The sequence below is a fragment of the Rhinatrema bivittatum genome, chromosome 19 (assembly GCF_901001135.1).
Source record: "Rhinatrema bivittatum chromosome 19, aRhiBiv1.1, whole genome shotgun sequence".
Taxonomy (NCBI): Eukaryota; Metazoa; Chordata; class Amphibia; order Gymnophiona; family Rhinatrematidae; genus Rhinatrema; species Rhinatrema bivittatum.
The window spans coordinates 5090085-5116082 of NC_042633.1; the positions used below are offsets into that span (position 1 = coordinate 5090085).

The 25998-nt window shown below is 44.0% G+C and overlaps 1 protein-coding gene across 1 annotated transcript; it reads left to right on the top strand.

Moving 5' to 3' along the window:
* Positions 1-2759: 2759 nt before the first annotated feature.
* Positions 2760-25998, top strand: LOC115081080 (vomeronasal type-2 receptor 26-like). The gene is made up of 7 exons (XM_029585591.1): positions 2760-2911; positions 15635-15926; positions 16357-16515; positions 17571-18395; positions 21169-21396; positions 23719-23842; positions 25088-25998. Exons 1-7 carry the CDS (start codon positions 2760-2762, stop codon positions 25996-25998), a joined length of 2691 nt encoding a protein of 896 aa, XP_029441451.1.

Consider the following 25998-nt stretch of genomic DNA (forward strand, 5'->3'; position numbering starts at 1 on the left):
AGATGAGGGAGCTGTGGGAGTCTAGTGAAAGAGAGTCTAGTGAAAGAGAGAAGAGATGAGGAAAATCAGGATGATGGATAAAATCAGGATGATGGATAAGAGCATTAGCTGGAAAGTCCCTTGGAGAAATTGGGAAAAGGAAGCCAGAGGCCAAATTACAGGGACAAAAATAGAAAGACCTAATATATAGTAAGAGGCTTATACACTGAGGGGTAGATTTTATAAATCTATGCGAGCGCAAACAAAAGTACGCTGGAGTTTATAAGATATGCACATAGCCACGAATATCTTATAAAATCCGGGGTCGGCGCATGCAAGGGGGTGCACATTTGTGCACCTTGCGCGCGCTGAGCCCGGCGTGCGCTGCCCGATCCCTCCGAGGCTGCTCCGATTTCGGAGCGGCCTCGGAGGGAACTTTCCTTCCACCCCCCCGCACCGTCCCCTCCCTTCCCCTACCTAACCCACCCCCCCGGCCCTATCTAACCCCCCCCTACCTTTATTCGATAAGTTACGCCTGCCTCCGGGCAGTAGTAAGAAGAAGAAAAGAAAATGCCATACTGGGTCAGACCAAGGGTCCATCAAGCCCAGCATCCTGTTTCCAACAGAGGCCAAACCAGGCCACAAGAACCTGGCAAGTACTCAAAAACTAAGTCTATTCCATGTTACCATTGCTAATGGCAGTGGCTATTCTCTAAGTCAACTTACGTGCGCCGGCTGTCTGCTGGCGCGGAAGGCCCCGACACAGGCCACTGTGTCAGGGCACTCGGCCACGCCCCCGGACCACCCACACACCCCTGAACACGCCCCTGAGCCAACACCATGCCCCCTGGCCACGCCCCTGACTGCCCCTTTTGCAAGCCCTGGGACTTACGCGCATCCCAGGGCTTGCGCGCGCCGCCGAGCCTATGCAAAATAGGCTCGGCGCGCACAGGGGCATTTTAAAAGGGTTACGCACGTACCTTATGTGCGTAACCCTTTTAAAATCCGGCCCTTAGTTTGTGTTAATGTGTATGTGTTAATGTGTGTGTGTTTGGTGGGGGAGAGGGAGCAGTGGGCAGAGATGGATTTAGGATTTTGCTGCCCCTGTGCAGTTTTCATGCTTTCACGCCCACCTCTTGCAAGAGTCTGTTACTGGTAGGCAGAGGGCGGGTCTCTGGTGAATGAGATACAGCACAGCTGGAAGGCAGCAAATCTTAGCCAGCCTGATCCCCTAAATGTTTGCTGCCCTTGCACAGGCATAATGGATACTTATTGACAAATCCAGGGCTGGCAGTGGGTTAGCACGGAAAAGAATCAGTTTATTATTTCAACCCGTTTCCTGCATAAAATAAAACTCTTTTTACCCATTCATAGATTCTCCACTCGTTAATTTAATCTCTCACCAATGGTACATAATCCCTTCCTCATGCAACCTATATTTAAGCTGTCATATGCTAACTCCTCTCCTCGTCCTCCACTGTGTGCATAGAAGAACGGAGAATGACTATGAAAGATTAATTTGTTTTAACTTATGTCAGATAATAACCCTGCAGATGGTCCTCACGGACGCTTGTGTCCTTCTAACAGGAATCTGAGAGTCACTAAAGTTCCAGGATGATGTCTGTCCCAGCTCCCTCCCAAGGTTTATGTCTTTCTTCTAGGGATATCTCTCATATATACTGATACTATTACGTCAGGTGAGACTTTCAGTACCCTTCTAGTATCTGTATTCTGTGCCCATCCCTGAGCTAGCCATCAATTCCTAGAGGCAAGAACCTTGGTGTCCCTGTGCCCATCCCTGAATTATCCAGTCCTAAAAGTTAAATGCTCTGCATCCCTGTACCATTTCCCTAAGCCAAAGAGTCCCAGAGGATACACGTTTTGCATTTAGCCCGCTAATACAGAAGATACATGTTTTGCATTAGCCCGCTAATACAGGAGAAAGATGTTTATATGATAAATGTGACTCATGTAGTTCAGTAGTCAGGTTCTATCTCTGTGTCCATTCATTTCTTCAGCTATCCACTCAGAAAGATGAATGGGCCTCTTATTTCCATGCCAAATCTCTGAAACAGCCTTGAGATAGGAGGGTGTGAGTCACTGTGACATTCCTCTCGGCCATCCATCCCTACAAGCAAAAAACTGTAACCTTTTCCCAGTCCCATGAAGCATCTAGTCCAAGAGGTAAAAAGGCTTCCTTGTTGGGTACCAAAGAGTCAATCCTTCTATTTCTAAAATGCAAGGATAAAATACAGGATCAAAATTAGAATAAATGTGAGTGCTTCCTCCATACACCCCAGAGGACAAGTCAGATTATTGTTATTACAGAACCCCATAATTATAAGTCACACACCTACTCATTTAATGAGAGAAGAAAGTCACCTGCGTACTTCCTTGTGTTTATTGCACCTGTTGACTTACATGGGTCAGTGAAAAACAAAATCTCTAAACAGAGAATATATAAGCCCTCTGGCTGTAAATACAGTCCTGTTACACAGTTCTTCCTCCTTGACAATCATTTATATGACCTTCCTACCAGATTTTAAACTGTGTTTATATGAGCTTTGCATGTTTGTTTCTTTAGTTTTTCCTCCTTGTGTCTTTGAGCTCTCTCTCTGTAAGTTCCATGTTGTTTTATTTTTCCACCAATCTTTTCTCTTGAATCTTCCTTGCTTCCCATGTGGTAGTGATAAAACCAGAGGCTTTGTAAAGAGGGTGAGGATATGAGACGTTTCTGCTGGGTGGCTCCTTTGCTGCTCGCTGTTCACATAGGCGAAACCATGGCCTCAGGCTGCAAGCTGGAGCTCCGAGAGATGACCCCAGTCTCCATGGACGGAGACTTTACCCTAGGGGTGATATCTGCAGCTCATTCTGGCATGGTTTACCCCATCCTTGACTTCAGAGAGACCCCTCGCCCAGCACGCTGTGAAAAGTAAGATTTACCTGAGGTACCACATTCATTAGTTTGATTGCCAATCAGGAATTCTCAAAATTGGGACAAAGTCCATGGATATTCTTACCTTCAGCTGTGCACCAAGCGTCAAAGAGAAAGTATGACCCTTTGTACCTGTATTTTGTGCACTTTCGAAAATAATGCATGATGTGTAGTGTTAAAAATGAACAACACATGTACTTTTAGTAGCATTAAGTTATTTAGAGATGTGAATTAATTTGGAATTATTAAAGGTGATTTTTCATTCTAAGAGAAAAAAATGGGTTGTGCCGCTGAAAATAATGCACATCCTTCATTGGTGGATTCCTTTCCAGCCCATGGGGCAAGGAATCTACACATATTTCATTGCAACGGCATGCCAGGTAGATAAAAGCCTGGCTGGAAAGAGATAAGGAAGGAGGAGGATTAATTAGATGAAGCATTGTCAATCTCAGTTGACAGCTGCATGGATTAAGAATGACTTCCTGATTTCATTTTTTATCTAAAACTGGAAGCAACTTTAAGCTGCTCACATAAGTTATGAACTTGTCAACTAGAGTACCCGGAGTATCAGGATGAAGTCATTTATATACTATCACTCGTCACTTAATGGGAAGCCAGTGTGAGCCCGCTAATATAGAAGAAACATGTTTATATGATAAAATTTCCATTAAAAATCTGGCAGCTGAATTTTGCATCAACTGCAATGCTATAATTGTATATTCTGCCAAGCCCACATACAGACTATTACAGTAGTTGAGCTGACTGAATACCAAGGCTTGGAGCACTGAATTAAAATATTCTTATGACAAGAAGGTTTTAAGTGCTTTCCACAGCTTTAACTTCTAAATGCATTCCTTACAAAACTCTTCAACTGGGGTCATGGGGTTAGCTGTGAGTCTACTTATCATACCTAGGTTTTTGACTTCTAAATCAATCGGGAAAGACTCTCTCTTATAAACTACAGTACTTAAGTCACTCAATGGGGGCTTCTTCCCCTTCCATAACAAGGTAGTTTTTGCAATATTCAAAATCAATTTTTTTTTATTTCTGCCAACCGTTTACATCTTGCATACTTCTCTGAAAAAAGCAGATCAGAAAAATGTCCCAGTATATCAGATGCAATAACAAAAAATACTGTCTGCATATATAAATGAAGGCCAAGTATCTTAAACATACTTCCCAGTGAGTATAAATAAATGTTAAGTCGAACAGCTGACAGGATTGAGCTCTGGTGTACTCCAGATGTTAAATCCAACCAAAGGAAACTTGTGTCTCCCACATTATTTCCTATCTGATAAAAATGATCTAAGCCAGGATAAAACTTTACCACCTATTCCAAGCTCATGACGTGTGAAAGCATTACTTCATGGTTTACTGTTTCTAATGCCATGGTTATGTCTAGTTGAACTAACACCAACTATTTCACCTTGATCAAGAGTTGTATGGTGGGCATCTCTCAGAGAGAGCAGTAATTGCTAAGGACTATGTCCTTTATCAAAATGAGGCAGGACATTAAATTAAGTGTTTCCACCTTTTATTCATACGTGATTGAGAGTAAGTTTTGGTCCCCGACACGAACCGTGTTTTGCTACATGGGCTGTGCCGGAAGGGACAGAGGCCCAGAAAATCAACTTAAAGTAGTGCCAGAAGGTTTATAATATATAAACCAATAAAAGTGTCCATGTGCTGCAGGAGAAAATGCCGGTATTAGGTACAGGGCGCCCTACGGAGGAGCCTTCCCTTTATTTAAACAATTTACCTTGAAAGGTCAAACTTATATAGAGATCAGAAACTGTTTTCTGTTTTCATTTTGCTTGGAAGCTCATTCTGACCTGGATAATCCTCCATAGGGTGCCCTGCATCTAATACCAGCATTTTCTCCTGCAGCACCACCCTCTCTGTGAAGAAATACTTCCTGACATTGGTTCTGAGTCTTCCTCCCTGGAGCTTCAAATCATGACCCCTGGTTCTGCTGATTTTTTTCCAACGGAAAAGGTTTGGATCATTAAAACCTTTCAAGTATCTGAAAGTCTGTATCATATCACCTCTTCTACTTTCCTCCAGGGTGTACATATTTAGATTCTTCAATCTCTCCTCATAAGTCATTCGATGAAGACCCTCCACCTTTTTGGTTGCCCTTCTCTGGACTGCCTCCATCCTGTCTCTGTCCATTCGGAGATACGGTCTCCAGAACTGAGCACAGTACTCCAGATGAGGCCTCACCAAGGACCTGTACAAGGGGATGATCACTTCCCTTTTCCTACTCGATATTCCTCTCTCTATGCAGTCCAGCATTCTTCTGGCTTTAGCTATCACCTTGTCACATTGTTTCGCCGACTTCAGATCATTAGACACTATCACCCCAAGGTCTCTCTCCTGCTCCGTGCACATCAGCCTTTCTCCCCCCATCGAATACAGTTCATTCAGATTTCCACACCCCATATGCAAGACTCTGCACTTCTTGGCATTGAATCTCGGCTGCCATATCTTCGACCACTCTTCCAGCTTCCTTAAATCCCGTCTCATTCTCTCCACACCTTCCGGCGTGTCCACTCTGTTGCAGATCTTAGTGTCATCCGCAAAAAGACAAACCTTATCTTCTATCCCGTCCGCAATGTCGCTCACAAAGATATTGAACAGGACCGGTCCCAAGATCGATCCTTGCGGCACTTCGCTTACACCGCTCTCTCTTCAGAGTAAGTTCCATTTACCATCACACATTGTCTTCTGTCCATCAACCAGTTTGCAATCCAGGCCACCACCTCGGCACTCACTCCTAAGTTTCTAATTTTATTCATCAGCCTCCTGTGCGGGACCGTATCAAAAGCTTTGCTAAAATCCAAGTAGATGACATCGAGCCCTCTTCCTCAATCCAATTCCTTAGTCACCCAATCAAAAAAGTCGATCAGATTGGTCTGACAAGACCTTCCCTTGGTGAAACCATGCTGCCTCTGGTCCATCAATTCTGCTGCTTGTAGATAGTTCACAATTCTTTCCTTCAGCAGCGACTCCAATACCTTTCCCACCACCAGGTGAGGTTAACTGGCCTGTAGTTTCCAGCCTCCTCTCTGCTCCCGCTCTTCTGAAGTGCGACCACCATCGCTCTTCTCCAATCACTCGGCACCACTCCCGTTTCCAGGGAGCTATTGAACAGGTCACACAGCGGAGCCGCCAGCATATCTCTGAGCTCCCTCAGTGTCCTGGGATGAACCTCATCAGGCCCCATGGCTTTGTCCACCTTCAGTTTTCCTAGCTCTTCCCATACATTCTCTTCCGTAAATGGATTTTCATCCATTCCGCTTCCCTCCAGTTTCTTGTTAACTATGGTCGATCCTTCTCCGGGTCTTCTTTAGTGAATACCAAACTGAAGTATTTGTTTAATATTTCTGCCATTTCTTCATCTTTCTCCACCCATTGATCCTTTTCACCTTTCAGTTTCAGTATACCACTTTGGACTTTTCTCCTTTCACTGATGTATCTGAAAAATGTTTTGTCACCTTGCTTTACCTCTTTGGCAATCCTTTCTTCCGCTTGAATTTTCACTTTCTTGATTGCTTTCTTCATCTCCCTCAGTTCCACCAGATATTCTTCCTTGGGAATCTTTGGGAATCTTTATATTTCTTGAACGCTGTTCTTTTAACATTTATTTTGTCAGCCACCTCCTGTGTGAACTAGATAGGTTTTATTTTTCTCTTGCTTTTCTTTACTTTTCTAACATATAGATTAGTTGCCTTGGTAATTGCTCCCTTTAGCTTGGTCCACTGTTGTTCCACATCTCTCTCGTTCTCCCAGCCTTCTAGTTCTTCCTCCAGGTACTTCCCCATTTCATCAAAGTCCATGTTTTTGAACTGCAAAACTCTGGTCTTCATGCTACTTCTCTGTATCCTATTTTTGATATGAAACCATACTGTATGATGATCACTGGTGCTGAAGTGGTCACTCACCTGGACATTAGAGACATTATCTCCATTAGTGAGAACTAAATCGAGTATAGCGCCCTCCCTCATAGGTTCCATTACCATTTGTTTGAACAGAGCCCCTTGCAGGGCGTCCACTATCTCTCTACTACTATTAGATTCTGCAGAAGGGATTCTCCAATCTACATCCAGCAGATTAAAATCTCCAACAATCACCATTTCTCCCTTCTTTCCCATCTTTTGGATGTCTTCAACTAGATCTTTGTCAAGCTCTTCCATTTGATTTGGAGGCCTGTAAACCATTCCAATAAAAATGGAAGCCCCATCATCTTTTTTTAGGTCAGCCCATAGTGCTTCTTCTTTTCCCCATCTTCCTTGCAGCTCAGATGCTTGGACATTGTTTCTGACATAAAGAGCCACTCCTCCCCCTTTCCTGTCCTCTCTGTCCTTCCTTCACAAGTTATAGCTCGGTAGTGCCGTATCCCAATCATGAGATTCAGTGAACCACATCTCTATGACAGCAACAACGTCCAAGTCCGCCTCCACCATTAGGGTTTGCAGATCTGGGATTTTATTGCCCAAACTACGAGCATTTGTGCTCATAGCTTTCCAGCTTTTCTCATTCAGGTTACTGCTTTTCTTGGACTCCTTTTATGACTTATTTAGTTGAGTTTTGGAATCCACGTCACCCTTTTCCATTGTGTTTGTATTTGTATTTGGGGGGTGATATTCTAATTTCTTTCTGCCACCCCCGACTTCTAGTTTAAATGCCTTATGACATAGCATTTGACTTTATCTCTTAGGATGCTTTTTCCTGCCACAGAGAGATGTAAGCCATCTTTGACATATAGCTTTTTGTTGTTCCATACATGGCCCCAGCCCCCAATAAATCCAAAACTTTGTTCCTTACACCAGGATTTGAGCCATACATTGAAGTTCTCAATATGACTTAGTCTCTTCTTCCCCTTTCCCTGAAAAGGTAACACTTCTGAAAAGGCGATGGTTGTGGCCATGTGACTAATCTGTTTCGCTAGAGACTGGAAATCTCTCTGTACCGCTTGGATGCTGTTACTAGCAAGGTCATTGGTTCCCAGATGGATGATAATATCCACTTTAGAGTCTTTGCTTTCTTCTTGGATCGTTCTGACTATCTGAAAGGCATTTCTGCCGGCCGATGATCCTGGGAGGCATTTAACTGTTGTGTTTTCCTCTAGAAGAGTTCCCAAATTAGTGCCTCTGATGATAGTGTCACCCAGCACAATGAGCTTTCTTCTTTGGTTATTGATTATATTTTGGAATTTCTGTATGCATTGGGTTTCTTTTTTCTTTTCAGATACCACGTCAATCTCTTTCACCAGAGCTTTATACTTATTTATTTTATTTATTTATTTAATGTTTTTTATATACCGACAACCGTTTGCACATCGTATCGGTTTACATATAACTTGTAACTATTAGGCATTGCCTTTACATAGAACAGGAACTATGCATACAAAACTAACAAAATAACCTGGCAATTGAGTAACTATTTACAGGATTCAATGGTATATCGTCCATAAACTGGTTAGAAAAGTAGTCCATAAACTGATAGAGGATCTGGGTAGGCATAAGAGAGTTACAGGGTTTGCAATCGAACAATATGGTGACAGAAGGATGTTTCAAAGAAGGATTTAGCAGTGGGGGGGGGGGGAGAGAGGAGTGGGATGAGTAGTTTAGCTAAGTGTTAGCACAAGGGGAGGTAGAATCATATTGTAGAAGGTAATACAATGTAAAAGTGCTAGCCGCAGCTCTGTGGGTCGTCAGGGGGGTGGTTATCGTAGGAAGGGTAAGCCTGTAGGAACAGCCAGGTTTTTAGCTTTTTTTTTAATTTGGGTGTAGAGGTTTCAGTGCGTAAGTCTGGGGGCATGGAGTTCCATAGGGTGGGGCCAGCCAGGGAAAAGGCTCTGTTCATTGTGGAGATTAGTTTAGTGGATTTGATAGACGGGGTACGTAGAGTTCCTTGGAGGGCGGAACAAGTTGGTCTGGTAGAGGTGTGAAGAAGTAGTGGGGGGATTATCCAGTCAGTGTTTTCATTGGTGATGCTTTTATGTATAAGGGAAAGAACTTTGAAAATGATGCGGGATTGTATTGGCAACCAGTGGAGTTCGATGAGGGTAGGAGTGATGTGGTCACGTTTTCTGGCGTTAGTAAGGATACGTGCTGAGGCATTCTGCAAGAGTTGTATTGGTCTGGTGTGTATGGCAGGGAGGCCATACATACTCATACAAAACTCCTTATCTGTGATACAGATAAGGAGTTTTGTATGAGAGAGTGTGTGTTTCTGCATCACCGTTCTTACTCTACCAGAGCCCACCATAATCATGTTGATTTTTGGGTTCCTTGTCACCTGTGTAAGTGTGTGTGTGTGTGTGAGGGGGGGGGGTGGGGGGGGGGGGGAGACATGTGGGCTGCTTAATTTTGTAGAATGGGTGTCTTTGGGTCACAGGCCTTATCCTACCTGAGCCCACTGTAAACCTCTTTTTCCTTGACTTTTGTTTTTTTTTTTTTGTGGTAATGAGGAATTAATTTTGGAATACTGTGAAGTGGGTGAAACTTTCTTTATTGCAGCTAATTCTGCTTTAGCTTTAACCAGCTCCTTTTTGAGGGAAGAGAGTTCCAAACAAATGGGGCAAGCCCTAAGTTTCCATATGATTTCCCTCAAAATAAAGGCTTCACAATACTTACACTGGATAGATCTCATTTTGGTACATTTTAGGGATGTGAATCGTGTCCTCGATCGTCTTAACGATCGATTTCGGCTGGGAGGGGGAGGGAATCGTATTGTTGCCGTTTGGGGGGGTAAAATATCGTGAAAAATCGTTAAAATCGTTAAAAATCGAAAAATCGAAAAATCGAAAAACCGGCACATTAAAACCCCCTAAAACCCACCCCCGACCCTTTAAATTAAATCCCCCACCCTCCCGAACCCCCCCCCCCCAAATAACTTAAATAACCTGCGGGTCCAGCGGCGGTCCGGAACGGCAGCGGTCCGGAACGGGCTCCTGCTCCTGAATCTTGTCGTCTTCAGCCGGCGCCATTTTCCAAAATGGCGCCGAAAAATGGCGGCGGCCATAGACGAAAAAGATTGGACGGCAGGAGGTCCTTCCGGACCCCCGCTGGACTTTTGGCAAGTCTCGTGGGGGTCAGGAGGCCCCCCACAAGCTGGCCAAAAGTTCCTGGAGGTCCAGCGGGGGTCAGGGAGCGATTTCCCGCCGCGAATCGTTTTCGTACGGAAAATGGCGCCGGCAGGAGATCGACTGCAGGAGGTCGTTCAGCGAGGCGCCGGAACCCTCGCTGAACGACCTCCTGCAGTCGATCTCCTGCCGGCGCCATTTTCCGTACGGAAAATGGCGCCGGCCATACGCGTATGGCCGGCGCCATTTTCCGTACGAAAACAATTCGCGGCGGGAAATCGCTCCCTGACCCCCGCTGGACCTCCAGGAACTTTTGGCCAGCTTGTGGGGGGCCTCCTGACCCCCACGAGACTTGCCAAAAGTCCAGCGGGGGTCCGGAAGGACCTCCTGCCGTCCAATCTTTTTCGTCTATGGCCGCCGCCATTTTTCGGCGCCATTTTGGAAAATGGCGCCGGCTGAAGACGACAAGATTCAGGAGCAGGAGCCCGTTCCGGACCGCTGCCATTCCGGACCGCCGCTGGACCCGCAGGTTATTTAAGTTATTGGGGGGGGGGGGTTCGGGAGGGTGGGGGATTTAATTTAAAGGGTCGGGGGTGGGTTTTGGGGGGTTTTTAGTGTGCCGGCTCACGATTCTAACGATTTATAACGATAAATCATTAGAATCTGTATTGTATTGTGTTCCATAACGGTTTAAGACGATATTAAAATTATCGGACGATAATTTTAATCGTCCTAAAACGATTCACATCCCTAGTACATTTATTTGATAGATAACTCCTGAGGAATGACTAAATTTTCAAATTATCTAATTACCAATTATGTATTCAGGCAGCCTATATCAGAAAGACAACCCCAGGGGTGGGGTAGAGGGGCAGGGTGGAGGCAGTTAAACAGTTAACACTGGGCCAGGGCTGTTCACTGGACACTGAATCTGCTATTGATTTTATTACAGACCCTCCCCCAGATAGGCTAGCTAAGTTAAGCTTTTTCCATAGCTTTCCCCAAGAAGCTGTAGTTGTGCTGTCTCCTTGAAGATCAAAGCAGACTGAATACTTGATTGACCACCCTACCATGCACTGTGACTCACCCGCCCAGAGCTGAAGAGCCTCCTCCCCTTTTTTTAGTTTTTAAGTTTTTTTTGCTTAAACAAACCAACAACAGTTTAATACAGCAATATTGATATCTATCTAGGACAATATAGATAATATAAGTCTATCACTACACCAAACACAGAAAAATATATGCAAGAAGCTTTCTGAAATAAGGATAAAATATACTTTTTTTCTCCTTAGCTTTCCCCAAGAAGTTGTAGTTGTGCTGTCTCCTTGAAGATCAAAGCAGACTCGTAATTGTGGTTTTCACCGATTGTTATACCACTCATCATCTCCACTTTCTTTTTGCTATATCTTATGTTCTTACAATTTTATTTTGTTTTATTTGAACTGTTGTCATCACTGAAGTTCTTATTCAGATGTCAATGGTAGATTCTGTAATTTCTCGCATAAACTGGCAGCTCTGTCAGCTGAGTCAAAAAGAAGCCCAAAAGTTACATCTGAAGGAGGGACTTGCCATGATCTGAACATCTCTGAAACCTCTTATGCTGAATATAGAGCAAGGACTCACTCCAGCATTGAACTATGAAGCATATTGTCTTACACTGGCAGGCCAAAAACCTGGTGACATTTGAGAATTTAAAAGCATGTTGTGTGAATTTATTGAGAATGTACTAGAGATGTGAATCGTGTCCTCGATCGTCTTAACGATCGATTTCGGCTGGGAGGGGGAGGGAATCGTATTGTTGCCGTTTGGGTGTGTAAACTATTGTGAAAAAATCGTTAAAATCGTGAGCCGGCACACTAAACCCCCCTAAAACCCACCCCGACCCTTTAAATTAAATCCCCCACCCTCCCGAACCCCCCCCCCCCAAATGCTTTAAATTACCTGGGGATCCGGCGGTGGTCCAGAACGGTGGCGGTCCGGAACGGCCCCCTCAATAGAATCGTGTTGTCTTCAGCCGGCGCCATTTTTCAAAATGGCCGCCGCAAAATGGTGGCGGCCATAGACAAAAACGATTCGACGGAGGAGGTCGTTCCGGACCCCCGCTGGACTTTTGGCAAGTCTTGTGGGGGTCAGGAGGCCCCCCCAAGCTGGCCAAAAGTTTCCTGGGAGTCCAGCGGGGTTCCGGGAGCAATTTCTCGCCGCGAATCGTTTTCGTACGGAAAATGGCGCCGGCAGGAGATCGAGTGCAGGAGGTCGTTCAGCGGCGGTCCGGAACCCCCGCTGAACGACCTCCTGCAGTCGATCTCCTGCCGGCGCCATTTTCCGTACGAAAACGATTCGCGGCGAGAAATCGCTCCCGGAACCCCGCTGGACTCCCAGGAAACTTTTGGCCAGCTTGGGGGGGCCTCCTGACCCCCACAAGACTTGCCAAAAGTCCAGCGGGGGTCCAGAACGACCTCCTCCGTCGAATCGTTTTTGTCTATGGCCGCCGCCATTTTGTGGTGGCCATTTTGAAAAATGGCGCCGGCTGAAGACAACACGATTCTATTGAGGGGACCGTTCCGGACCGCCGCCGTTCTGGACCACCGCTGGATCCCCAGGTAATTTAAAGCATTGGGGGGGGGTTCGGGAGGGTGGGGGATTTAATTTAAAGGGTCGGGGGTGGGTTTTAGGGGGTTTTAGTGTGCCGGTTTTCCTGCCCTCCCCCTTCCCCCGATTTACGATTTTTTAACGATAAATCGGGGGAATTGGTATTGTATCGTGGCCCTAACGATTTTTTGACGATTTAAAATATATCGGACGATATTTTAAATCGTCAAAAAACGATTCACATCCCTAGAATGTACAGGATTTTTCATAGGACGTGGCTTAGTTAGTGTCTATTTACTTCCACACTCCATTTGGGATCTGTTCCATCACTATTCAGTTTCATTCATGATAGGAGTTAGAGAAAAGCTGTTGCAGAAACTTAATTTCCCTTCTCTCCCCTTGTTGAGCCTATCATGGGATTTCTCTAGGCATCTTCTTTGAATCTTGTGTCCGCTTGCTCAAGTAATTTGCAAGTTTTAACATATATTTATTTACTTAACACTTTTATATACCGAAGTTCGTATGGACATCACATCGGTGGAGATAAACGGAAAGAAAGGAGGAAGAGGAAGAAAACAGGGAAGAAAAAGTTACATTATAACAAAATAACTGTTTAAATTAATAAGGCTAAGAGAAGTGAATAAGGATAGAGGAGGGCGGAAAGGCAAAGAGGGTGAGGCTATAGGAACAGGTAACTAGTTTAAGAAAACATAGAATTAACTCAAATGGGGAATATGTACAGTGGAGGGGGTTGTATGTTGGCAAACAGGAGTGGAGGGGTGTTACGTGAAGGCTTGCTTAAAGAGCCAGGTCTTTCATTTCTTTTTGAAGGTCTGGGTGCATGGCTCAAGTCATATATCAGGGGGCATTGAGTTCCAGTGGTAGGGGCCGGCAATAGATAAGGCACGGTCTTTGGTGGAGTTGAGGTGTGTGTGTTTGGCGGGGGGAATGAATAGTATGCTGGTGTAAGAGGATCTGGTGGGAGTATGGAAGTGTAAGGAGTTGTTTAGCCATTGCATGTTTGGGCTGTGGAGGGTTTTGTGAATTAAGGTGAGAGTCTTGTATACATTTCTGGAAGAGATAGGGAGACAATGTAGGTCTTTTATGAAGGGAGTGATGTGATTGCATTTTCGAGAGTTAGTGAGAATACGGGCAGTGGCATTTTGGAGCATCTGCAGGGGTTTGAGAGAAGCAGCAGGGAGGCCAAGAAGGAGTGTGTTGCAGTAATCGATTTTGGAGAAGATTACTGCTTGGAGGACAGTGCGGAAATCATTTAGGTGAAGGAGAGATTGAAATGTTTTAAGGTCATGAAGTTTGTAGTAACAGTCTTTCAAGGTGGTGCTAATAAATTTTTTGAAATTGAGGTTGCAGTCCAGGGTGACACCTAGGCTTCGTGCTTGGTGGAGTAAGTGGGGAGAAGGGGAGGTGGTAATGGGGACAGAAGGAGGATAGGGGGGATGGTTGTGCGTGAAAGGAGAAGTTCAGTTTTTGAGGTATTCAATGCAAGATTTAAGTTTGATAGAAGCAGATTAATAGAAGATAGGCAGTTTTGCCAGGTTTGGAGGGATGTGGTGATAGAGTCAGTGATAGGAATGAGAATTTGGACAGGAGACGGCAGAGGGGCAACATGTAAATATTGAAGAGGGTTGATGACAAGGAGGAGCCTTGGGGGACCCCATGGGTTAGATTGATGGGATGGGATTCGTTGTTGCCGATTTTTACTTTGTAGGTTCTATTGTCAAGATAGGATTTGAACCAGTTGAGAGCTGAGCCAGTAAAACCAATTTCAGCTAGTCTGCCTGCATAAGAGGATTTTGTGGCTAATGGTGTTGAATGCTGAGGAAATGTCGAGTAAGGCAAGGATGTATGATTGGCCGTTGTCAAGACCTTTGATAATGGTTTCAGAGAGTGAGAGAAGGAGGGTTTCAGTATTAAATTATTTCCGGAACCCAAATTGTGAGGGGGAGAGAATGCTATGTTTCTCAAGGTGTTCGGAGACTTGGGTGTTGACGACCTTTTCTAGGAGTTTAGGAAGGAACGGGAGATTAGAGATGGTTCTGAAGTTGGCTGGTTCTGTGGGATTTAGGTTGGGTTTATATGCTAATCCACTAGTTGTTTAGAAAAGCACATTTTTTTCAAAAAGGCAATCATCAATCAACAATCCTTAATGAAATGTTGACGAATCAATTTATAGTTAGTAGTTAGTCCACCCATCATAGTTTAATCAACATATAATCAAACCATTATCAATAAATGATCGGTCAATGATCAATGAATGGTCAATATACTATAAATCGGTAGTGGAAAAAAAACATTAAATACTATTTAATCCAAAATAAATGCAATTAATAAATATTAATCTCAATCACCAGTGGCAGGGGGGAATGAAGTAAAGATGATTTATATTCAGACAACCAACAAGGACTGAATTGCACAGGCAGGTTAAACAAGCGTGGGAGTAGCTTGCTTATTATGGTGGTTACTACCCCAAACCAATTAGCTAGATACTTCGCTTAGATGCAGCTCCAGCACTGCTGTCTGCATCGTTGGTGGGGGTGGAAGGGAATTGGAACCAAAAAGTTACAAATAAGGGCCCTGACCTCAGCAGTCAGAGTAACAGGTAAGTATGAAAAAAAACTAGGTGTGAAAGCTTGCTGGGCAGACTGGATGGGCCGTTTGGTCTTCTTCTGCCGTCACTTCTATGTTTCTATATGTGTCTATAATCAATGCAAGTTCAATTAAATATGAATCAAAAGTCAATAGATAATTATTAGAATATTTAATACAAGTTTTCAGTCATTATATATTACTATCAATAAACCATTAATTAAATTATTTACTAGTCACTGATATAAATGTAATGCGTAGTGCTATGGATATGTGAAATCTCTATAATACGACCTGACACCTGTGAGATACAGAAATATTTGTTCGATTTTTAGTTTCATAAAAAGGATTTACTTTTATCAGAAGGAAGCAGGATTTTGCTATCATTTCCCTATGGTGAAACATGATGATGGAAGTCTGATTTCCTCCTAAAGTTTTCAGGTGCGGTATTACCGTGACACTTTGGCCATCCTGTTTGCTATAGAAGAAATTAACCAGAACCAGTATCTGCTGCTGAACCACACTCTGGGTTACCAGATCCTGGACTCTTGTCTTTCAGAGGTATTGGCTCTCCAGGGCACTCTGCAGCTGCTGTCTGGGGGAAAGGCAACGCTCCCGAATTATAGGTGTGAGGCACAACTTAATCTGGCAGGAATTCTTGGGGATATCTACTCTTCACTGACTGAGGTCATGGCCAGGATAACAGGGGTTTACAGGATCCCCCAGGTAAGAGATTCTTCTCTTGCTCTCTCTGTCAGTGACCCAGTACTGTTTGACTGCATTTCATCTGCACCAATCTAGTTTTTCCTTCATTACATCCATAGACTTAGGGAATCAGGAAGTCTTTAGATGCAATGAGGCAAAGCCCAAGATGGGCTCAGTTTCTCCAGATGAAATGGAAACCCTTAAGACGGGAAGGCAACATTGGTCCTGGGGTGTCACAACCAGGTCTGGCTTTTAGGACATTCACAATGAATATACATGAGGTATTTTTGTATGCACTGCCTCCATTATATGCAAATATATCTTATGCATATTCATTGTGAATGTCCTGAAAACCAGAACTGTTTGTGGCCCTCCAGGGCAGGAGCTGTTTATCCCTGCCTTAAGTCATCATGCAGTAAGCAGAACAATGATGACATTTCTACATTTCCAGTACTTGAAATACATGATAACGTCCAGTTATAAAGAAGAAAAACACTACTGTCATTGGCTAGCTCCACAGGAAGAAATACAGATTGGAATAGACCTGAGGTATAGACAGAAAGCGACTCAGATCAGATGTGAAGGAATTATTCTACAAATCTCTAAGAAGGTAACTTTCACACTGGCGTGTGAGCGCACACATACATTGGCTCGTGCCCAGGGATGTGGCTAATTTATAACTTGCGCAGATGTGCACCAGATTTTAAGTGGACCTGCGCTGTTTGCAAATCCCGCTCCTACTGAGTAAGTCGGGAAATTGTAAAAGAAGCACACGCCGACGCCATTTCCAGTTTTACCAGTTTGTGTCCGGTTCACCCAGTTAAGAGATAAGTCCTCCAACCCCTGATTTGGTACACTTCAACCCTAACCTTAACACCCAGCAGATCTGCCTATTTTTCTGTATTCTTTAATGTACACATCAGCCAAAGCAGAAGTAAATTTAAACAGCAGGGGCCTCAGTGGACACTGGATCCCCTAAGTATTTATGCACAGATCTCAGGTTCATGCCCCAAAATTCCCATGCCTAGCCCAGAACGCGCCTCGTCCCTTTTGAAAACCTTTGAGATGTCGGCGCTGGGGAAGATGCGTGCATGACTCAGGGGCTTTTAAAATCCTCTCAGCACGCACAAGCCCAACTTATTTGCATAGCTCCTAATTAATGTGTACGCCATGATTTTAAAATTCATCTCTAAGATGGCAGCTTTGAAAGTGGGACACGGGCACACGTGTGTGCATTCACTGGCTCGCACCCTGGGATGTGGCCATTTTATAACATAAGCGCATATATGCAAGCATCTTATAAAATTGCCTGACTGCGAGCTCATGCAATTTTAAGTGGACGTGTGCCTACATATGCAAATGCCGCTTATACTGCACAAGTGGGGGAATTTTAATAGACACATGTGCAGACATCATTTCCAATTTTCTCAGTTCATTCCTAGTTTGCCCAGGTAAGGGACAGGACTTCCTAACCCCCTTAGTTTAATAGCCTCCCTTCATCCCTGTTATCCCTGACTTTTAAAATCCTGCTGATCTCTTTAGTTTTTATTTGTTTTATGACTTACATGCCATCCATAGCAGAAGTAAAGTTACGCGGGAGGGGATCCCAGCATGCGCCTGTGTGCATACGTGTGATGGAAATAATACAAATATTTCTCTTTTCAGATCAGCTTCTCAGCACAGCACCCAATGCTGAGCGATAAGCTCCAGTTCCCGTCTTTCCTACGCACCATACCTGCAGACACTCTGCAACCCCGGGCCATTGCCCAGCTGCTCCTGCATTTCAACTGGACATGGGTGGGAATCCTGTCCTCCAACTCAGACATCAGAAGCTTGAGCAGCCAGATGATACGGCAGGAGGTGGTAGAAAATGGTGGCTGTGTGGCTTTCCTAGAGAAGATCGATGATCGCTATCCCAGAGAGAGGATGGCAAAGGTGGCAGAGGTAATCCATCAGTCCTCAGTGAGTGTGATTGTGTGCAACTGCTATGGAATGCATCTTAAACCTATCTTGGAGCTCCTTTCTCGCCGCAAGATTATTGCCATGATCTGGGTCTTCTCAACAGGGATGATCATCAACCCAAGCCTGTTCACCAAGGAATCTTGGAGGCTGCTCAATGGTAGCATGGTATTCATAAGCTCCACCAGCAACATTGCCAACTTCACCAATTTTTTCTACCACATGGGGCCCTCTGCATACCCATGGGACATTTTCACCAAGCTATTCTGGGAGAAAGCATTTGGTTGCCGATGGGCGGGAGAAAACATCACACATATGTTGGCCAAAGCAGATGACATCCCATGCTCAGGAAAAGAGGACCTCAGAACACTGGACCCAGCAATCTTTCAGTTCAATGATTTAAGCATTTTTTATCATGCTTACTTGGCTGTTTATGCTTATGCTCATGCCCTGCACAACATGATTTTGGATGTAGCCAAAGAAGACATTTTTCTTATACGCAGTAACATTCAGAATATCAAATCATGGCAGGTACTGGTGAGAATAATAACATTCAAACAGGATAAAGTGCAAGGCTTCCTAACCCTGTTCAGATGACCAGTCAGATTTTAAGGACATCCACAATGAATTTGTTTGAGAAATATTTGTGTATACCAGGTCTCCAATGTAGGCATAAGAACATAAGAAAATGCCATACTGGGTCAGACCAAGGGTCCATCAAGCCCAGCATCCTGTTTCCAACAGTGGCCAATCCAGGCCAAAAGAACCTGGCAAGTACCCAAAAACTAAGTCTATTCCATGTTACCATTGCTAATGGCAGTGGCTATTCTCTAAGTGAACTTAATAGCAGGTAATGGACTTCTCCTCCAAGAACTTATCCAATCCTTTTTTAAACACAGCTATACTAACTGCAAATTGATCACTTGCATATCCATTGTGGATATCCAGCAAACACAACTGACACTGGGGTCCTCAGGAGAAGTTTGGGAAGCCATGATTAGTGATTTACACTTAAAGATAAATTATTAAGACCCCTGTGCGGGCGCACATAGGCACGTGTTTACCGGCTCGCGCACATGGACATGGCGATTTTAAAACATTCACACGCATATGAGCGTATGCGTGCATGTATTTTAAAATCATTTATTCATTCGTACATGTGCACACAATTTCCTATTGACACGTGCATGTGCACTCAAATGCCACCTCGCCTGCGAAAGTGAGGAGGATTTTAATAGACACACGTGCCGATACAATTACCTCTTTTCATCAGGTCATTCCCAGTTCACCCTAGTAAAGGAGAATACTGCCATTAGCAATGGTAACATGGAATAGACTTAGTTTTTGGGTACTTGCCAGGTTCTTATGGCCTGGATTGGCCACTGTTGGAAACAGGATGCTGGGCTTGATGGACCCTTGGTCTGACCCAGTATGGCATTTTCTTATGTTCTTATGTCCTAACCCCCTAGCTAACTTGTCTCCCTTTTACCCTATTAAGCCTGACCCTTAAACCTCACTGACTACCCATTTTTTAAAATATTTTATAACTTACACATCGGGCATAGCACAAGTAAAGTTATGTGGTAGGGGACTCTGATGCGCGCTTGTGTTCGTAAAGACTTACATGCAGACTTCATAACACAGGTGCAGCCTACCCATGTTCTTCCTATGCCTTGCCCTTTTTGGTGAAAAATTTTTTGTGCGCGTACTAGGAGATACACGCAAACTGGCATGGTTTTTAAAATACATATAGCGCATGCTAGGCCAAGCCAAGTGCCTATCTCCCAGCTTCAGCGTGCATAGGGTTTTTAAAATGGATCAGTGTAGGCTTTTGGAAACATGTATTATGGATGTGCAGCAGGGACGGATTCGTCCCATTCGGTATTCGTATTCGTCGGGACCCAAATCTGTTGCATCCGTTCGCGGGGGACCCCCGATCCGTTCATTAGTTACATATGTATTTGTTTCCAAAAAAAACCCCCATCCCAACACTTTAAATTTAATTAACTACAACCTCCCCACCCTCCTGCCCCCCCCCCCCCAAGACTTGCCAAAAGTCCCTGGTGGTCCAGCGGGGTCCTGGAGTGATCTCCTGCACTCGGGCTGTCAGTATTCAAAATGGCACCGATAGCCTTTGCCCTTTCTATGTCACAGGGGCTACCGGTGCCATTGGTTGGTCCCTGTCACATGGTAGGAGCAATGGACGGCTGGCGCCATCTTGTGCTCCTACCATGTGACAGGGGCCGACACTGGACCACCAGGGACCTTTGGCAAGTCTTAGAGGGGGTCAGGAGGGTGGGGGTTTATTCATTAGTGATACGTTGTATTCGTGGGGGTTCACCATACGTTTCGCGACCCCCACGAATACAATGAATATGGCATATACGTTGTAGATTAACAATACATTGCAAATGAATGCACACCCCTAACATGTATACAGCCACATCTATGATGGATAGTCAGACAACACGTTATTGGTTTCTATCCTGCATGTAATCTTCCAAAAATCAAGAAAGAAAGCAAAGTATAATGTTACTGTTTTATTATCTAATTTTAAGTTGATGAAACTGGCCAATAGTACTAGGTGAAGATCAAATGTAGGATCACTAGTAGTCTTGTGGGTTACAACTGAGACACAGGGAAGTTCAGTGGCCACTATAAGTCTCACAAAGAGTAGATGTTCAACTTAACATCTGAACTGAAGGAAAAGGAGTTTAAGTGACTTGTCCAATGTCACACATGGAATCAATGAATGAGCTGGTATTTGAACTAAAGCACAGGTAGATTACATGACTTTTTAAAGATTGCATTGCAAATTTGTCTCAGTGTAACAATTCCCCTGACTCATACATTATCTAAAGTGTAAGTTAGATCCATGCCTTCAGAGGAGGAGGAAGGGCAAGCGTGGAGACAAGGATTGGAGTGCTCTCTCATCATGTCTATCACACGTGCCACAGCTGCAATATTAATGGAGGCAATGGTGCTAGGGTTATCACTTCTTCCAGGTCAACTCAAACAGATGGATCTAGTCTTGGTTAAGCCACATTGCATGCATTGAAATTCTGACTCATTTTCTTAGGCAAATCAGAGTTGCAACTCCATGCATGCCGTGTGGCAAAAACTAGGACTCTAACTGCTTGATTTGTTTTACCTGGGTGAGTGGTGGGCATGAAGGGATGAAAGAGGGGTAATGATAGGGTGGGAAGAGGAGAGGCAGAAATGAGCACAGAGATTCAGAAAATCGCAATCTCTGCAAAGATTATCTACATATTTATCAGAATGCTTTTCCTTCATCATTCAACAGGTCCTCCATTATCTGAGGGATGTGCATTTCACAACAGAGTCTGAACAGAAAGTTTACTTTGACGTGAATGGAGATGTGCCTACTGTCTTTGACATCAAGAATATCCAGATAAAACTGGATGACACCATTGAACTGATAACAGCGGGTAGATATGATTCCAGGAATTCTCCAGGAGAGGAAATCACTCTGAACATCTCTGCCATCTTATGGAACCAAAGGTTTAATCAGGTGAGGAGTGAAGGCTTGAGGATGCTTGATGGAACAGTTGACTTGCCAAAACTGGAAAATGTGCATCCTACCATCCTAGGCTTTAGGGTCCTGCAAAGTTTGGAAAAGAGAGAGAGAAAGGCACTGACAAAATGGGGGCAGCACAAACCAGGGTAAAAAGCACAGAGGGTGGATGATTGTCCAGTATTATAATTTAGCCCTTAATTAATGGGGAAGGTGCGATAGAAACTTCAAATACTTCCAAGGTCTAAATAATGCGGAAATGTCAAAATTGTTCTGTAGAAAGAAAATGTTAAACATTAAATAAGAAATCAAGGCATAAGGCTTCAAGGTGGTACACATGGGGATAGTATCTTGGAGGTCTATATTCAAAAGCATTTAGCCAGCTAACTCAGAAGTTAGCTGGCCCAATGAATATTTGGGCACCTATCTGGCTAATTTCTAACTGGCTAATAAGCCCTAAAACTTGAGATCTACAGACTTGCATCTCATCAGGAGCAGCAGTTAAGTTATGCGGATATCTAGCATTTGCACATTGTGGGTTTCATTTTTAAAATTTGAACTTATGTGTGTAAAACTTGTCCCTTTCCCAGAATCCTGACCCTTTTCCGCCCCCTTATTCCTCACGCACACACATATATGGCAGTTGTGAAATGCCATCCACGGTTCTTTCGGCAGCAGAGTCAATACTCTTAGTAAAAATAATGAGAAGGCGGGAAGTCATGAATGTGGCAGGAGTAAAAAATCCTAGGCTGAGGAGATAGAGGGGGAACTGGAGCTCCTGTGCTGGTAAGGGAGAAAAGGAGGGAATAGGAATTAGAGCGGAAGAGAGAGGATGGAGGTAGATGAAAGGGGAGAGGGCAGGGGAATAGGGTGAGTGGTGAGAGATTTGAGGAGGGAGGAGAATTGGTTGAGGGGGAAGGGAAGAGCAAGAAGGTGATGGAGGGGGATATGAGAAATTGGGTGACCGGAGGAGATGGGGAAAGAGAAGGGAAAGGTAGACATCAGCAACTAGAAGAGCGGGAGGAGGAGGAGAGAGCTTGTGGCAAAGCGGCAGCAGCCAGGCGGATAGCTAGGAATACGCACGCACAGCAGTGCAGCATCTGTTTGGATTTGTGGGGGAGGGGGTCTTGATTTGGTTTCGGTTTCCCTCCTCCCCCCACCCACAAGCATGATCACCCTTTTCCCTTTCCTGGTAGGGGAGAGTCCCAATGCCTGGACCTACCCAAGCGCTGTCCCCAAATGGAGAGAACAACAACGACCTGATTCAGGATAACGGGACCCTCATTCCTTCAGAAAGCACACGGTGCGGGGGGAGCAGTCCTACAGCCATGAGAAGAAAAGAAAGAAAACTGATATCATCAGGAACTGGGAAGGAGCGGCGATGAGAGTGCTCCGATCCGAAGACCCGCCCCCCCCGACGTCATTGAAGACAGTGCCGGACCGTTAAATTGAGCCATACCACCAGGCATTGCGTGCTGGGCATCGCGCGCTGAAGGGGCGCAACAAAGGGGCACTCCCCTTTGTGCACCCCTTAGTGCAGTCCATAGTGCTAGGTCTATTAAAAAACTTAGCGATCAGATGTCTCTCGTTGTTATCATTCATTTTAATATGTTTGTAACCTTCCCATGTTTGTAAACTGTTATGATGGCTTTATGTTGAAGCCGAATGATGGTATATAAAACCTGATAGATAAATAAATAAATAAACAAATAAATAAACAAATAAATAAATAGAGAAATCATAGGAAGGAGTAAGGTGGAAGAAGAGGCAGGAGTTCAGGGCTCTTTCAGTACAAATACTCATTTGACCACAAATGCTATGTGAGTTTAGCTAGGAAGGAAGGAAGGAAGGAAGTTTAGCTAGGAAGGAAGCTGTGTTTAAAAAAAGGATTGGATAAGTTCTTGGAGGAGAAGTCCATTACCTGCTATTAACTTAACTTAGAGAATAGCCACTGCCATTAGCAATGGTTACATGGAATAGACTTAGTTTTTGGGTACTTGCCAGGTTCTTATGGACTGGATTGGCCACTGTTGGAAACAGGATGCTGGGCTTGATGGACCCTTGGTCTGACCCAGTATGGCATTTTCTTATGTTCTTTTGTTCTTATTTCTTTCTAGAAAGTGTGTGTGTGTGTGTGTGCATAGAGCAACTTCAGAAGTGAGGGGGTGCAATAAAAGTGATAATGGAGTGAGCAGCAAGGAATGGGATCTAGTCTTTGAAATCTGCTGGGCATTTCCTAATGACTTGCTTTGGACTTTGATTTTAAACTCAACATGGCAAAATTTATGTTCTAATGTCATGCAGTTTTATAATCCACAGACCCCTCGCTCTGTCTGCAGTGAGAGCTGCCCTGTTGGATACAGGAAATCTGCCAGACTTGGTCAGCCCAGTTGCTGCTTTGACTGTGTCCCCTGCTCTGCTGGAGAAATAGCCAATGAAACAGGTGAGCCACCTCTGGTGCATCTGTGACTTAGTGCAGGATATTTATCATTTATTTATTTATTTATTTATTTATTTATTTATTTATTTATTTAAGTGTTTTTGTATACCGGGATAAGTTGGGAACATCATCTCGATTCACAGATAACTGAACATAGCAACAAGCTTTACAGAGAACAAGTAACAAAGTGAATGTTAATAAAGATAGTAGCAAAACAGCCCTATAGACCAGGTCCTATGTCCCACTGAGAGTTAGATTTAGATTATTCCCCCCTCTTGTTGGTTCCAAGACCAGCTGCTCCATAAAGCAGTCATTCAAGGCATCTAGAAACATTACATTCCCTAACATGCCCTGAAAAGGCATGCATTCAATCAGTATTGGGGTAATTAAAATTATAAGAAAATAAGATTTGCCATACTAGATCAAACCAAAGCTTCATTAAGGTCAGTATCCTTTTTCCCACAATAGCCATCCATGTTACAGGTACCTGGCAGGATCCCAAGCGATCAATAGATTCTATGCTGCTTATCCCAGGGATAAAGCAATGCATTCCCCAAATCCACATGAATAATGTTTTATGCACTTTTTGTGGTGAAGTAGGCATAATTAAAAAAATCCAGATTTAATGGTTGCCCTAATTTGATCATGGAAACATAATTTGTAATCTATCCAGACACCCAAGCCTTTTATCTTGGAAGATTTCAATATTGACACATTATTAACAAGATAACGAAGCAGGAATGTCTGAGATGGCAGAATGTTGTAAGTTCATAAGATCAGTTTTAGACAGATTTAGAGACAGTTTATTATGACTCAGCCACAATTTAATAGTAGCATGTAGAGGGATAACAGCTTTGAGGTATCTTCCCAGGAACAACATAACATTTCCCCATAATCACATTATCAGTGTAAACTACAATGCTCATGCACCTAAGATGCCATCCAATAGCATTTTAGCTGCACAACAACAGCAGACATATAAGACATTTCCTAAATATTTCAAAACATGATAATGGCAGGGTCTCCCCTCCTAAATGTTCTGAGCACTGCATCTAAAAAAAAGGATCAGTTTTGGAGTGTTCTCTACACCAGTATTATGGCATTGAGATCTTAGCCTCCAACTTAAAATGTATTTATTTACAATTCTTCAGAGATAAATTTACTGCTCAACCTTCTAAAGTTAGAAAACAGATGCACAGATCATATCCATAGCTTAGGCTTGTGACTGGCGTTCCTCTTCCATTTCAGATACAATCAAGTGTTGGAAGTGCCCAGAAGACCATCGACCCAATGAGAATCGAGATAAGTGCCTTCCAAAGGTCATTGAGTTCCTGTCCTACCAGGACACCCTGGGAGCAGCCTTGACTGCAGTAGCCATCCTTTTGTCCTTGACCAGTTTCCTCATCCTCACAATCTTCTTCTGGTTCAAGGACACGCCGCTTGTGAGAGCGAACAACAGGGGCCTCAGCTTCCTCCTTCTTTGCACCCTCATGCTCTGCTTTCTCTGTTCCTTAACATTTATTGGCTTTCCCATGAAGCTCACCTGCATGATACGACAGCCTGCATTTGGACTAATTTTTACAATCTGCATCTCTTGTATATTGGCAAAAACTGTCACGGTTGTCATTGCCTTCAAGGCTGTCAACCCCCACAATCAGCTCCGAAAATGGGTTGGGCCAAAGATACCCAACCTTATCATTGTTTTCTGCTCCCTCGTCCAGCTAATTATCTGCACTTATTGGATTTCTAGCCATCCTTCTTTTCCTGAGAACAACACCAGATCTGAAAGCGGGAAGATAATTGTTGAATGCAATGATGGGTTAACCATACTCTTCTACTGTATGCTGGGATATATGGGCTTCCTGGCCATCATTAGCTTCATTGTGGCCTTCCTGGCTAGGACATTGCCTGACAGCTTCAATGAGGCCAAGTTTATCACCTTCAGCATGCTGGTCTTTGTGAGCGTCTGGCTGTCTTTCATTCCCGCCTACCTCAGTACTCAAGGGAAGTACTTGGTCGCAGTGGAGATCTTCGCCATCCTGTCCTCTGGTGCAGGGTTACTCTTCCTAATCTTTCTCCCCAAGTGTTATATTATTCTCATAAGACCAGAGATGAACACCAAGGATCACTTAGTAGGGAGAAATATAACACGGAAATAA

Excerpts from the sequence above, each read along its gene's own strand:
- LOC115081080 (XM_029585591.1), top strand. The coding sequence starts at position 2,760 with ATGGCCTCAGGCTGCAAGCTGGAGCTCCGAGAGATGACCCCAGTCTCC. Across the intron at positions 15,927-16,356 it reads GGGTTTACAGGATCCCCCAG|TACTTGAAATACATGATAAC; the intron begins GTAAGAGATTCT and ends CTACATTTCCAG. Across the intron at positions 18,396-21,168 it reads AGAATATCAAATCATGGCAG|GTCCTCCATTATCTGAGGGA; the intron begins GTACTGGTGAGA and ends ATCATTCAACAG.